The following is a 15167-nucleotide window of genomic DNA, read 5'->3' on the forward strand; positions in this document are numbered from 1 at the left end:
TTAAAATAAGTAAAGTACTAAAGCACTAAAAGAGTATATTGACTGAAGTAACAAAAGGCTGGAAAATAGAATTTGCTTTAAACAGCTATTCAAATGAACTAAAAGCTACAAAAATCAAAGGTTGAAATGAATAAAAGGCTGCCCGAGTATGATAGTGCTCAAGAAGAGCTGTTTTAAAAAAAATGGTAGTGTTAAGAGGACAGAGCACGCAGGGAAAACCTGAGATTTTCTGCTATACCAGAGAGCTGGAAGGAACAGATTAATTTTATGAAAGCACAAATAAGCAGCTAGGCTTGTATTCCATAGTAGGATTTGTCAGTTGAAAGGGCACATTGTGTATATTCTCCAAACCTGGCCATGAGAAAGCAGTCAAGACCTGTATAGTAAATATGCAATCATACCAACAGAAAGAATTGATCCTGACAAAACTGGCAAAAGAGCAAAGTATTAAAAATTGGAGAGAGTAGACTGTTTCTGGAAAATGATTACTCACTGTCCACCAGGCAGAAGAGAAGTAAATTTATCCCAGCAATTGGGGAATGTCGAGAGGAAGGTGTGAGTTTCAAGATGTTTATCCTGAAGGATCAAAGTCGCTTTTTCTTGCAGAACAGGCTGAGGAGGAAATTAAAAAAAAAAAAGTTTGTCCAGCAAAAAGTGAGCCATCAAACAGAAGGGGGCTCTGCATCTCATTCTTCTGATAATAAAGCTTTATAGAGAGACTTTGCTATTGGAGTGACTAGAAGAACTGGAGTACCTTGAAACTGAACTGGAGACTGGACTTAGGAGATGGAGATGAACAGCAAGAAGACCAGCAACATTGGAATTAGTGAATAAATGTGAGACTATAAGACATTAATCACATTTAATTGTTGACTTTGTTAAACTTAGGGAGACTAAAAGGCATACGCCCCACTTCATCATACATTTTTGGAAGGACACAGGAGAAGGAAGAAAGAAGAAAAGAAAACTGCAAGTAAAACAATTTTAGTTCTTAACACTATTAATATGGGACATTTCATGGTGCAAATTTCATATGTAGGGTAAGTATTTTCAGGTACTGTATGTGATAAAGATACTGATAAAAATAAGTACTTTTTTCTTATAGTTTTAAGAAATGTAGGCATTACAATATAAACACCGAAGAAAGCTGGGCAAAAGCATGTTTAAATGAATATACTGTAATCTTGGGTTATTGAGGTGGGGGATGGGGTGAAAATGTACACAGATCAAAGCATATGCAGCTCTGATGATTTTTCTTTTCCTTTTCACATAGGTAAGTGTCTGCATTAAGGCCTTTAGCTTAATCTAACAACAAGCTATTTGTGTGTGAAAGCACATTAATAAGAGGACACTGAATGTGATGAAAATGTTTCCTTTAGCAAATAAATGTTTGGTGCAAGTTGATAAGTTTGCAGAGCTATATATGTGCTACTTGTGTTTCCATGGAGACAAGCTGACTAAAAGGAAACAATAAAAGCCAGAATACTTTTTAATGCTAAATGTTAGTTTTATGAAAGCATGTAAGCTGTTTTTCATATCTGGGAGGGGAATGAAACTAAGACAAGAATAGACAGGAATTAGTGTAAGCACAGGCCGTAACGTGTTTAACTCATTCCCTCCAGTACAGCTCTTTAACTCCCAGTGGGTGTGGCTTGAGCCTTAAAAATGAGGTTATCACCTTACAGTTCAAACAAGTATTCATATCACTGGAACGGTAAGTGTTACTAGGAAATTGTAAATGGCAAACTATTAAGGATAATTTAATCTTTACATTGATGGTATTTATTCAGTTCAGTATGGGTGGCCGCAGTGGTTAGCGTTGCTGTCTCACAACAAGAGGTTGTCCGGTTCGATCCTCGGCTGGGGTGCGTCTGCATGTCGTCCCTGTGGTCATGTGGGTTTCCTCCCACATCCCAAAGACATGCTGTAGGTGGATTGGATACTCTTAAGTTGGCCCTAGGCATGAGTGCATGTGTGTGTGCCTTCCGTGAAAGGTTGGGCGCCGGGCTGGCAACTCAACACCGTAAAACTCCACTGCCAATCATATGCAGACAGGTGATCTGCTGTGGCAACCCCTAACCGGGAAAAGCCAAAAAAAGAAGATTTATTCAGTTCAGTGCTTCAAACTGGATTTTATAAACCAAAAAAGGTAGTGAATATTAATCTTGGTAACTATTCAAGCAAGACACATTCTGCCAGCAGGATTTTCTTTGTACAGATGTGAGCTTTCCTATGAGGCTATACAGTTCTGTTTATCTGAATGTTTAGATATTTAGAGAAATCTGAAAATTATTACAGTACAAATGTACAGTGTACAGATAATCAATATCTCTTTAGCTGCATTAGACAGAGATCAAATATCAATACAGTTGTGTTCGCCATCATGTATACTTTTAGATGTACTTTTCTGATACCTTATATGTAGCTTGGTTTTGGAATTATTAATGCAAATATGGACAAGCAATATTTGATACCTAGAGGCTTCAGTAGGAGTTAACTGCAGTAATGCCTGGAGGTGCACTTGGCTGTAATGAGTTAAGAATGGATAACCTTAATGTTAGGATAAGTTACGTGTGTGTGCTGCTACCAGTTTCATTATTTGAAGATGTACATAGTTGTAACTAATATGTTATGGGGGTGTTCTGGAAGTGTGTTTTTCTTGTTCTAGGGTTTTCATTAAAACAAAAAAAGTCTTGTAAAATTCAAGATGACAAGCAACAACTCTGTAAGAGATCAACCTGCCAAACATTATAGGGGAACTAGAAGGGAAAATATAACAAAACGGTAGATTTCTGAAGAAAATTACGAAAATGTTGGGTATGGAAGACATGAATTCAGTAGCAGGAACTCTATATTTACATATTATTCCCCAGGGTACAGTAACTGAGCTAGACTAGACAGAAAATATTTCACAGGAGCATGCGCATTTAACTGAAAGCTTTCACACATATCCAGTAACTATTTCAAATCATACACTACAACAAGTAAGATAAAAATGGAAGGTAATGAAGTAAAAATAACACATTAACACTTCAGCACCTATGTGCTAAAGAGAGGGCAAGCTAAGGAATGGGTTGTGGAAATTATTCAAGAGTTATTATGAAAGACAGAAATGTCTTCAGAAGTCATAACTGGTGAGTGGATAAAATGAAAGTGGAGTTTAAAACAGTAGAAATAAAAAAAAGAGAAATGTTTAAGAAGTTAAGAATTATTAAAGGTTTAAATATTGCAGAATAAGGGGAACCTCACAGAACAAGAACAGGCACAACTGCAGAGTGCTAAAGAAAACAATGAGTATCTTGATATTATACACAAGGTTTTTCCAACAACTTTTTATTTGATTTTTACAACCAAAATTTAACAATATGAATAAGCATGACATAAAAGTGGAAACAAGTAACTGTTTTTTGACAATAAATCCATTGCACAAAACTATTAGCAAAACTTAGGCAACAGAAAGTAGAAATGTTGTTTCCAGACTTAGGGTGCCTATAACAATAAAAAAATAATCAGAGACCCTCTAGAGATATTAGAGATATTTCAGAAATGTTATGAAAATTTGTATAAAGTAGAGGAATGTGGAATTCTAGAAAAGTACAAATAGAAATATTTGTGGAAGACCTAAGTATGTCAAGGCTAGAGGCAGATGAGGCTTAGCAATTAACAGTCAAAATAGGAGGAGATGAAATAAAAATGGGAAAATATATCTGCAGGAATGTCTCTAGAATAGATGGTATTACTGTGGAAGTTTGGAAGCTAGGATGGAAGAACGTGATAGATCTGGAAGGTTTGTTTAACAGTATTTTTAAAAGGAGGGGAAGCACCAACATCCGGGAAGAAAGCTGTGGTGATTGTACTACCTAAAGACAGCAAAGAGTCATTAGACCCAGCTTTCTATAGGCCCATTTCAATGTTAAACCATGATTGTAAAGTGTATTTATCTATACTAGCTAAAAGAATTGGAGAGGTGTTGCCAAAATTGATATATATGGATCGTAGTGGTTTTAAAGAGTGGTGGCTTACATTTGATATTACTAGAACGATGGTGGTCCAGAGGGAAGCAGAATACAAGAAAATACTGCTGCTGTTGGTGGGTCTTGATGCACCGAAAGCATTCAGCAGAGTAAGCAGGGATTTTATAAGAAGGACACTGGAAGCGATTCCATTCCCTGATACAGCAGTAAGGTTAATTAGGAGGATGTATCTTGGAATCTGCGGACAAAATTAAAGTGGTAGGGTTCCTTTCTCAATAGAGGAAGCAGGCCAGGTGTATCCTTTTTCTCCTTTGTCATTTGCATTATATTTAGAGTGAATGCCAAAGAAAAATAAGGGACTCAGAAAATTCAAAGATATAATTAGTATGGTAATCAAGAAAAGTTGGCTTTATTTGCAGACAGTATTTTTATACATGATAAAAACAGAAAAGGATACTTCAGTATTGTGGAAGATTTTTAGGCAGTTTCAATTTTTTTTCGGGATATAAAATTAAAGAAAACAAAACAAAGGCTATAGCTGTAAACTGTATACTCACCCATAAATTCATCAATATTCATATTTATGGGGACATGATAAAGTGAAGTATTTCAGAGTATGGGTTAGAAAGGGTTCTGTTACAGCATACAAGGATATGTGGGAAGAGACTAAACAAAAGTTAATACAAAAACTGAGACACTGGAAGCTCTTGTTTATGGATATGGATAGAAAGATACAAGCAGTGCCAATAGGGATGATTGCAATTAGGAGTACAGAAAATAGACAAGAAGGGGCTGGAATTTACTGGAGAAAACTGGCAAAGGAGCAAAGGTATTGGGAGCAAATAACTAGTGAGAGAAAGGTAATAGAATGGGAAGAGACCAAGAAGGCATTTGGACTACAGGCTAGAGACTGCCATAGGTTAATATGATGATACTAGGCTATTGGCCTGGAGGCTGTTCTAAGCCTAGCCAAGAATTTCACCCATGTTCTCTCAAAGTCTGCACCTGTTTCACGTGTCCAGCAGGGACACAGGTGGGATCCCAAGGGTGTATTTTCTGTTTCCCATCCAGTCATTCATGTTCCTCTTAAAGAGGGCTAGAGAGGCACTCTGCTTGACATGGAGAGGGAGTCTATTCCACAGATGGGAGAGTCTTTTGGACATAGATCTATCCCGCCAGCAAGTTCTATCAATGTCACAAACCAGGTTAAGGCCTTTTGCTCAAGTGGAGTTTGTCTTGCGGATATGCAGCAACTCCATCAAGGCTGGGTCTGAGATGGCCTTGTATGCCAGGCACAGGTCACATCTGAGCAGTCTGTATGAAACTGAGTAGAGGGACAGGGCTCGAAGTCCATCTGTATAGGATAGGTGTTTGAGACCCTGAATTTTCCCGGTCAGGAACCTCTGTGGTCTCTCCAACTGCTGCGTGTGCTTGGCAAGGTACATGCTGAAAGGGGCATTGTACTCTAATGGGTCTGATAAGGGAGGAGTACAGGGATGTTATGACCTCCTTGTTCCTGGATGAAATACCCTTAGTTATGAGGTGGGCCATATAGAAAGCCTTCCATACAACAGAGGCAGTGTGGTGGTTAAAAGTGAGGTTGTTATCAACCTGAGTGCCCAAGTCCCTCATGACTGATTGTGTGTTTAGTATGTTGTTATTAATGTGATAATTAGAGGGGATGCCATTTTCCTAAAGAAGATGATGATGCATTTCTTGGCATTCAGTTTGAGACCATGCTTCTGGCACCAGACATTAGTTTGGGTAAGGGCCTCTTGGAGGATGTTCACATCACTAGGGGAATTTAAGACTGCGTCCAGCTTGCAGTCATCTGCCAACTTGGTCAACCACAGACCACTGGTTTTGGCTTGCACCTCAGAAAAAAATATCCTAAACAGTAGAGGCCCCAAGACAGATCCTTGGAGTACACCGCTCATTACTGGTCTGCTACTAGAGGTGGCTTCCCCTAGTTTGACTGTGTGGGTTCTTTCAGTGAGCCAGTTAGCTACCCATCTGGTAACATATGGGTTGATGCCTAGCTGGGAGAGTTTATCTATTATGCCCGAGTGGAGAATAGTGTCAAAGGTTTTGGCTAGGTCAGGGTAAGCGGGGTGCAAAGTCTTCTCTTCGTCCATGGTTTTGGTGACTGTTTTGAAGAAGTTGACCACGTTTAACAGGCATGATCTCCCTTTGACAAAACCAAACTGTGTGTTGTCAAGCGTTTGGAGGTTGCTAATGTCCTTGTTTATAAGGTTCATGATAATGCGTTCCATGGCCTTACAGATCAGGCTAGTTAGGCTGATGGGCCTATAATTGCGTGGGTCAGTGAACACTGCACCTTTGTGTAGAGGGTTGACAGTGGCTGTATCCTGCATGAACTCGGGCATAAGCTCTCAGTTCTGTTAGACACCCTACTCAACCAAAGCCTGAGCACCAGCTTCATCACAGCTTAATGGAGGACAGTTTAGTAGCAAATTAAATAGAAAAAATAGAAATTGTGGAAACAATACATGCAGAATAATGTTTTGGATGAGGAATGAAATTTAAGGGAAGGCAGGAATTCAATAAGCTATGCAATGTTCAGCTGACAATGATTATATAGAAGATTATATGTGATGTATAATGTTTGCAACTGTGACAGTAAGTCAATATGGTTTGTATTAATTTATATAATTGTTTGATTGCCTATGTCTTAAATGATAATTCAATGTTGCTTGTTCAAAAAAAGCATGCATGTAATGTGTAATGTCTGAACTGTGAACGTGTTAACATGGTTTATTTTCTTTTATCTAAAAGTATGTTTGCCTATGTTTTAAGTGCTGTTTCAATAAAGGTGTTAACAGTTATGGACAGTTTTTAAATATGCTCTAATTCACTTAAAAAGTTAATAGAACAACAGGCATTGTGTCTGCATTTTCTGTAGAATAAGAAGTGTGAAACTTTAATATCTGGCTTTACTTGACTGATCATCTGTGATTTACCAGAAGATAAATGAGACAAAATCAGGAACATTCTGAAAATTAGAGACAGTTGAGCAATATGGTCAAAACTACTTAAAATGTTTTTAATGATGCCGTACTAGTAAAACAGCAGTGTAGTAGAAAATCGTGGCTAATGCATATTTTTATTTAACTTTTTTTGCAAGGTAACATCATAGTTGCACTGCTTGAAGCAATCATAATATTGGAATGATTTTATTCAAACATAACAGTAGGAATACTATTGACATACATTTTTCAGACTTCTGTACCTCAGCTCAGTGCATTAAAGGAAGTATAATTGTCTTCCATACAGGATACAGCATCCCTCCGGAGCACTTATTATCGCTGATAGAAAAGGGTGATGGAGCTACCAGTTACAGTCTACTTGGAGACAAGCTTATACTGGCAAAAAATCATTTTGAAGGTATTCCTCAATTTTTACGTTCATGGATGGATCAGCATGATATTTCTGACTGCCCATTGCTTAAAGTGATGATAATTCCCAAATCGCAAATTGTGCTCTTGTTATAATTGAGTAATTACCTGATGATCTCTATGTTTCACTGTTGCAGTCTTCACACTTGGGTTATCTGCCTGCAGGTAGCTCTCAGTGGGCCCGAATACCAGAGACTTGGTATTTCTGCGTCGGATGCCGCCGTTCCAAGACTGACGTCAGGTCGTCAGGGGTATAAAAACAGGCAGCCGACGCCATTACATCAGTCTTTCTTGCCGAGGAGCCCGAAGCAGAAGCAGTTCGCAAATGCCAGTCGGCCGCTACCTAAATTTTCGTTTATGAATTTAATAATCCTGAAGTCTTCTAAAACTACCCCCAGTTAGGGATCCTTCTTGCTCTAACTGATGTCAGAAAAAATTGTCTTGCCTGTGGAAAGCAAATACCTCACAGAGATTTTCATTCTTACTGTATCACCTGTTTAGGCCCAGATCACAACGTCCCTCGCTGTCAGATTTGTGCCTTATTTAATGCCCGAACCATTCGTCGTTGGGCTTTCTTTGTCGCTAAATTCTTTCGCTCTCTATCTCCGTATTCTGAAATGGCTTCGGTAAGCCATCTGACTATCGATATTCCGAAAAAACATAAAGATACAGACCACATACGTCCAAAACTGCCGTCAATGCTTCCGTTAAGCTAGTCGCCAGTCCGCCGGTACTCAGTGAGGCGCTTTCGCAGCCCCTGATACCCGCTTCTGTGGAGTTTCAGGCCTCTGCTGAGACCCATTCGGTATGCCGTGATACTCTTCTTTGACTATGGAACCTGCGGATGTCTCGACCTTGGATGGGTACGGAGCCACTGAGCAGGCACCGGCTTCTGAGGCAGTTATTTTGCTCAACCGATGTTCGACTCAAACCGACTTCTTTTTAACCAAAACTACCAAGTTTCTTAGGCCCAGAGTACGCACTGTGCCTAGAAAACCAACGACCAAAGTGCATGCACCTGCTCCCATGCCACAAAAACAAATGCTTAGAATGGCTGAAGACCTTATTATGCTGAGTAGGGGAAGTCCGCCTTCCCCTGCTAAGAGACAGAGTCCAGTCCCCTTCAGCTTCTACAGACCAGGAGTCTGACTAGAGTGAAATTTCTGATTATGAAGACATGCCCTTATATGCTTATGAGGATTCAGATGCAGAGGAGTCCATTCTCTCTGCTCCCCTCCAGAGGATTTTTCTTTTGGTGAAACCTTGCATACCTTACGGGTGCATTTCCACAGGGAATGCCAAGACTATCCTCAGTCCAAAAAGAGACTCAAAGAATTTCTAGAGTTGCCTCAACACAGGCCCTTAGTAATGCCCCCTGTCCTGGATGTTGTGGATGATGATTTTTATGGAATCCAGTCTTACTCCTGACACTTTACCTCTTGCCCCTAGGAAACCAGACAGGTACTACAGAGTACCTGACACACTCAAATTTCTTTTCAAGAATCCTACTGCTGACCCAGAGATCATTTCCCAGGGGCCTAAAGGTATCAAGGCTACTACAGCCAAGAATCCCACCCCTTCGGACAGGGATTCCAGAGTTTTGGACAGATGGGGTAAGAAGGTATATACCTCTGCAACTCTTGCTATTAGGGCATTGAATTGTCAGTTTCACATGCTGAAGTACCAGCAACGTATTATGGAACTTATTAAACAAAAAGTGGCAACATTTTCAGACTGTGCAGAAAATAAAGAATTGCAGGAGCTTATGCACTCTGCAAGCCAAGTCAACAAGCATACTTTGCAGTGTGGCTTTGACGCCTTAGAAGCATCTTGCTGGCAGCTGTCACTGGCTCTGTACTGAGAAGACATGCTTGGTTGAAGGAGCAGGCCTTGCCAGACCATGTCACATTAAAGTTATTAGATGCTCCTTTGAATAAGAACTGTTTGTTTGGCACCAAAGCAGAAGAGGTTGTTAAAAAGATGGAACAAAAAGCTAAGTCTATGCAGACTGTTAAAGAATTCTTACAAGTGCAACCCCCTAGATTCAGTAGGCATGTATTCTCAAACCAGACCCAGGGGAAACAGACCACCCATACTACAATCTCAAGGTATGCAGAGATCTAAGCAATGGAGTGCCCCCATCCTTAAAGCAGGGAGTGGTAAGCCACCTCCTTATGGAAAAAGCTCACAATGACTTCTTTACTCCACTCCCCAGCCCTGCCCAATTGCTTGTGCCCCTAGGAGGAAAACTTGCCCTTCATGCAAAAAACTGGATGTCCATCACTCCGGACCGGTTGGTCCTCAACATTGTATCCTGGGGGTACAAATTTTACTTCCATTCACTGCCAACCCCAAGCGGGTTTCCAAACCTTCCTCCAAAACAGAGGCTCAAAACCAAGTACTTTCCCTACTCAATATCAGAGCTATTCAGCTGGTTCCAGTAGAACAGAGGGGTCAAGGATTCAACTCCAGACTCTTCCTGGTACCCAGGAAAGAGGGCTCTTGGCACCCAATCTTGGATCTTTGCATTCTCAACACCTTCCTACTGGTACCAAAATTCAGAATGCTTACCCTGCAACAGCTTCTTCCTATGCTAGCCAAGGATGCCTGGTTAGTCACCCTAGACTTGAAGGAAGCCTATCTGCATATCCCCATAAGTGAATCATGCAGGAAGTATCTACTTTTCAGGGTAGGTCTATCAATTATCAGTTCTCTGCACTTGGCTTATCTACTGCGCCCAGAGTATTCACAAAATGCCTGGCTCCAGCCATTGCATACTGCAGGCAGAGAAATATCCAAATTTACCCGTACTTGGACGACTGCCTGATTCAGGCAGACAGTCAGGAATTTATTCTCTCTCTCTGACGTCTCGGCCATAGCCTTCAAGGAGTATAAACCTTACAAATACCAGAACTAAATTTATACTGATTCACAAAACAATTATACAAAAAATCAATTAAACTCAATTCATTGCATCAAATCAATACTCTCCAGTTAAAGTCTTCATTAAGACCATGGGGGATGTAGTGTATTAAATTTCAAAATATATACAGCTTCTTTATATAATAAAATTTGTTTAATATTGACACTGACATAACGGGAATGGTATATTTGCTCTAAAACAGTACCTTGTAACCCCTCATTTTTACTCTGGTGAAAATTTTTAAAATGCATAGCCACAGAACTTTCATCCTTATTATTAATGTCCCTGGCATGCTCCAAAAGCCTGACCTTAAAAGCCCTTTTGGTCTCTCGAATATAAAATTTATCACAAGGGCATTTAAGTGCATATATCACCCCTTCAGAATTACAATTAAAAACATTACATGTTTTAAAACTAACATTATTAATATAAGAAAAATGCGAAACTATAAAGTTACAGGCTTTGCATTTGCCACATCTAGAAGTATTCTTCATAGATAGGATATGCTGTACACTAACTACAGGCATAGTAAACTTACTTTTTACTAAAAAAATTTAATGTTTTTCCCTCTTCTGTAGGAAAACTTGAGATGTGCATTCAACCATAAAGACACACTACTTAAAGAACTAAAATATTTCCAAAAATGGTTGATCACTTTAACCAATTCACCACTAAAACAACCAAAAGTTGTAACAAAATACAATATATCCTTCTGTCTATTATTCATATCATTGTACTTTACTAAATCTCTATTAAACAAATTATTAGTAACTTTTTTACACCTATATCCAAAAAAACGTTTATAACTATTTGTTATTATTTCCTCACTATAACCCCTTTGATGAAACATTTCCATTAATAAACTAAGTTCCTTTTTAAATACAATGTCATTATTACATAATCTAGAGATTCTTACCATTTCTCCATACGGGTAGACCTTCTATTGTATGGGGTGGGTGACAACTACTGCCATGTACATATTGTGTACCTCCTTCAAACTTCCTATTAACTGATGTCACTAGTTCTTTACCATTAACAATGTTCAACACAATATCAAGAAAAGAAATAGAAACACCTTTTTTAAACCCATCAAATTTCAATGAAACTCTATTATTATGTAGATCTAAAATAAATTGATCTACCAAAGCTTCACCACCTTCCAACAAAAAAATCAAATCATCCACAAACCTATAATATTTAATAACATATTTACAGAAAAAATAATTCCTATATAAAAATTCAGACTCAAAAAGGCCCATAGCAAGGTTTGCATACATAGGGGCAAAAGCTGCCCCCATGGCTGTGCCTTGTTTTTGTTGGTACAAACAATCATTAAATTCAAAAAAAATTTTTGTTAAAGAGAAATAAATAAGTTCAACAATATACTCTGTGGCGGGATGATCACCTAAGAAAAACCTTACAGCTTCTATACCAAAAGAGTGGCTAATGTTGGTATATAGACTCTTGATGTCAACCGTGACCCAATACATACATTTATTCCATTTAACATCCCTTATCTTGTCTAAACAATCAAAGACATCAGAGATGTAAGATGGCAAAGTCTTGACTTTAGTCAAGAGAAAATTGTGTAGAAAAACACCTAAACTATGCAAGAAGTAATTACATCCAGAAACGATGGGTCTCCCAGGTGGGGCTCTCAAGTCTTTATGTATTTTAGGGAGACAGTAAAAGGTAGCTATTTTACATCCTTCTATTTTAAATTTGTTTTTTAAATCTGCTGCGGAAAAATAGCCAAGCCTTTGTCCCTTATCCAATAGTTCTTTATACTCATTTCGGGAGACCCATCGTTTCTGGATGTAATTACTTCTTGCATAGTTTAGGTGTTTTTCTACACAATTTTCTCTTGACTAAAGTCAAGACTTTGCCATCTTACATCTCTGATGTCTTTGATTGTTTAGTCAAGATAAGGGATGTTAAATGGAATAAATGTATGTATTGGGTCACGGTTGAGTCTATATACAAACATTAGCCACTCTTTTGGTATAGAAGCTGTAAGGTTTTTCTTAGGTGATCATCCCGCCACAGAGTATATTGTTGAACTTATTTATTTCTCTTTAACAAAAAATTTTTTTGAATTTAATGATTGTTTGTACCGACAAAAACAAGGCACAGCCATGGGGGCAGCTTTTGCCCCTATGTATGCAAACCTTGCTATGGGCCTTTTTGAGTCTGAATTTTTATATAGGAATTATTTTTTCTGTAAATATGTTATTAAATATTATAGGTTTGTGGATGATTTGATTTTTTTGTTGGAAGGTGGTGAAGCTTTGGTAGATCAATTTACTTTAGATCTACATAATAATAGATTTTCATTGAAATTTGATGGGTTTAAAAAAGGTGTTTCTATTTCTTTTCTTGATATTGTGTTGAACATTGTTAATGGTAAAGAACTAGTGACATCAGTTAATAGGAAGTTTGAAGGAGGTACACAATATGTACATGGCAGTAGTTGTCACCCGCCCCATACAATAGAAGGTCTACCGTATGGAGAAATGGTAAGAATCTCTAGATTATGTAATAATGACATTGTATTTAAAAAGGAACTTAGTTTATTAATGGAAATGTTTCATCAAAGGGGTTATAGTGAGGAAATAACAAATAGTTATAAACGTTTTTTTGGATATAGGTGTAAAAAAGTTACTAATAATTTGTTTAATAGAGATTTAGTAAAGTACAATGATATGAATAATAGAAGGATATATTGTATTTTATTACAACTTTTGGTTGTTTTAGTGGTGAATTGGTTAAAGTGATCAACCATTTTTGGAAATATTTTAGTTCTTTAAGTAGTGTGTCTTTATGGTTGAATGCACATCTCAAATTTTCCTACAGAAGAGGGAAAAATATTAAAGATTTTTTAGTAAAAAGTAAGTTTACTATGCCTGTAGTTAGTGTACAGCATAGCCTATCTATGAAGGGTACTTCTAGATGTGGCAAATGCAAAGCCTGTAACTTTATAGTTTCGCATTTTTCTTATATTAATAATGTTAGTTTTAAAACATGTAATGTTTTTAATTGTAATTCTGAAGGGGTGATATATGCACTTAAATGCCCTTGTGATAAATTTTATATTGGAGAGACCAAAAGGACTTTTAAGGTTAGGCTTTTGGAGCATGCCAGGGACATTATTAATAATAATAAGGATGAAAGTTCTGTGGCTATGCATTTTAAAAATTTTCACCAGAGTAAAAATGAGGGGTTACAAGGTACTGTTTTAGAGCAAATATACCATTCCCGTCATGTCAGTGTCACTATTAAACAAATTTTATTATATAAAGAAGCTGTATATATTTTGAAATTTAATACACTACATCCCCATGGTCTTAATGAAGACTTTAACTGGAGAGTATTGATTTGATGCAATGAATTGAGTTAATTTATATTTAATTGATTTATTGTATAATTGTTTTGTGAATCAGTATAAATTTAGTTCTGGTATTTGTAAGGTTTATACTCCTTGAAGGCTACGGCCGAGACGTCAGAGAAAGAGAATAAATTTGTTTTTTAAGTTGTGGATTCTTCTGTTTTATCTAATTCTTCGTCTGGTTTTGGGTTGTTCATAGACAGTCAGGAATTGCTGCTGCAGCACCCGACATTTGTGAAAAACCTTCTAGGTACACCATCAACGAAAAGAAGTTAAAACTGGTACCCAGTCAAAAGATTGTATTCCTGGGAGCACGCTTGGACACAGCTTCCCAGATGGCATTCCTCACCTTAGAAAAACAAGTCTATCTGACAGACTACTTCAAACAAATGGCCACCAGAACCCAGCTATCTGCAAGAAAAATACTGCAAGCCCTAGGGTTCATGGCCTCATGTATACTGCTGATTTCTTATGCAAGACTGCATATGAGGAAACTCCAATGGTACTTAAAAAGTCTTTGGTGCCAACAGTCTCAGGACCTGGAAACAGCCATTTCTATCATACCCTGTCTAAGGACAGAGTTCCTCTGGTGGGCAGAAGCATGCAACCACAATAAGGGACTGTCATTTACTCAACCCCAAGCCACCCAGACCCTAACCACAGATGCATCAGACTATGCCTGGGGGGCACACATGGACGGAAAATGTATTCAGGGCCACTGGAGCCCAAGTCAAATTCATCTGCACATCAACCAAAAAGAGATGCTAGCTGTACATAATGTCCTGACAGCTTTCAGATCCCTAATCTTTCCAGGACAACTGCTAATAAAAACAAAGCACACCACAGTTATGTGGTACATCAACAAGCAGGGGGGAACCCATTCCTACCCACTCTGCAGGCTAGCCATGGCCCTGTGGAACACAGCCTTGGACATTCAAGTCCATTTGCAAGCTCAATTCCTGCCAGGCAAACAAAACTTACTGGGAGACAACTTAAACAGAAATCTCCTAGACCCACACTAGTGGCAATTGGAGCAGAGCACCTTCAACCTTCTGATTCAGAAATGGGGGACCCCAGAGGTGGATCTCTTTGCTTCCCCCTACAATCACCAGCTCAGCAAGTTCTGCACCAGGAATCCTCACAGCAGGGCCTGGAAAGTGGATGCCCTTTCTTTTCAGTGGGTAAATCTCTCAATCTATGCCTTTCCCCCTCTGCCTCTCCTTTCAAGAGTATTACGCAAGATAAAGCAGGACAGACCAAGGACAATTCTGATTGCTCCGGACTGGCCATGCCAGCACTGGTACCCACTCCTGTGCAGCCTGATATTGATGCCACCCTGGCACCTACACCAGAATTCAACCCTCCTCTATCAGCAGGAGGGACAGATTCTGCATCCACAACTGCAAACTCTAAATCTTCCAGCCTGGCTTATTCCTTGAATTCTCCCCCAGCAACCTTAAGCAAACAGG

At 38.6% G+C, this 15167-nt stretch overlaps 1 protein-coding gene across 1 annotated transcript in view; it reads left to right on the top strand.

The window, feature by feature from the left end:
* Positions 1-15167, top strand: part of LOC122809555 (zinc finger protein 605-like) — a 247823-nt gene that overhangs the window by 103829 nt on the left and 128827 nt on the right. The window contains exon 3 of the mRNA XM_044081140.1: positions 7269-7379. Coding sequence (XP_043937075.1) covers positions 7269-7379 — 111 coding nt within the window. The remainder of the gene's footprint in view (positions 1-7268; positions 7380-15167) is intronic.

This window comes from Protopterus annectens, chromosome 1.part1 (genome assembly GCF_019279795.1).
Source record: "Protopterus annectens isolate FY-2018-M chromosome 1.part1, PAN1.0, whole genome shotgun sequence".
NCBI classification, from domain to species: Eukaryota; Metazoa; Chordata; order Ceratodontiformes; family Protopteridae; genus Protopterus; species Protopterus annectens.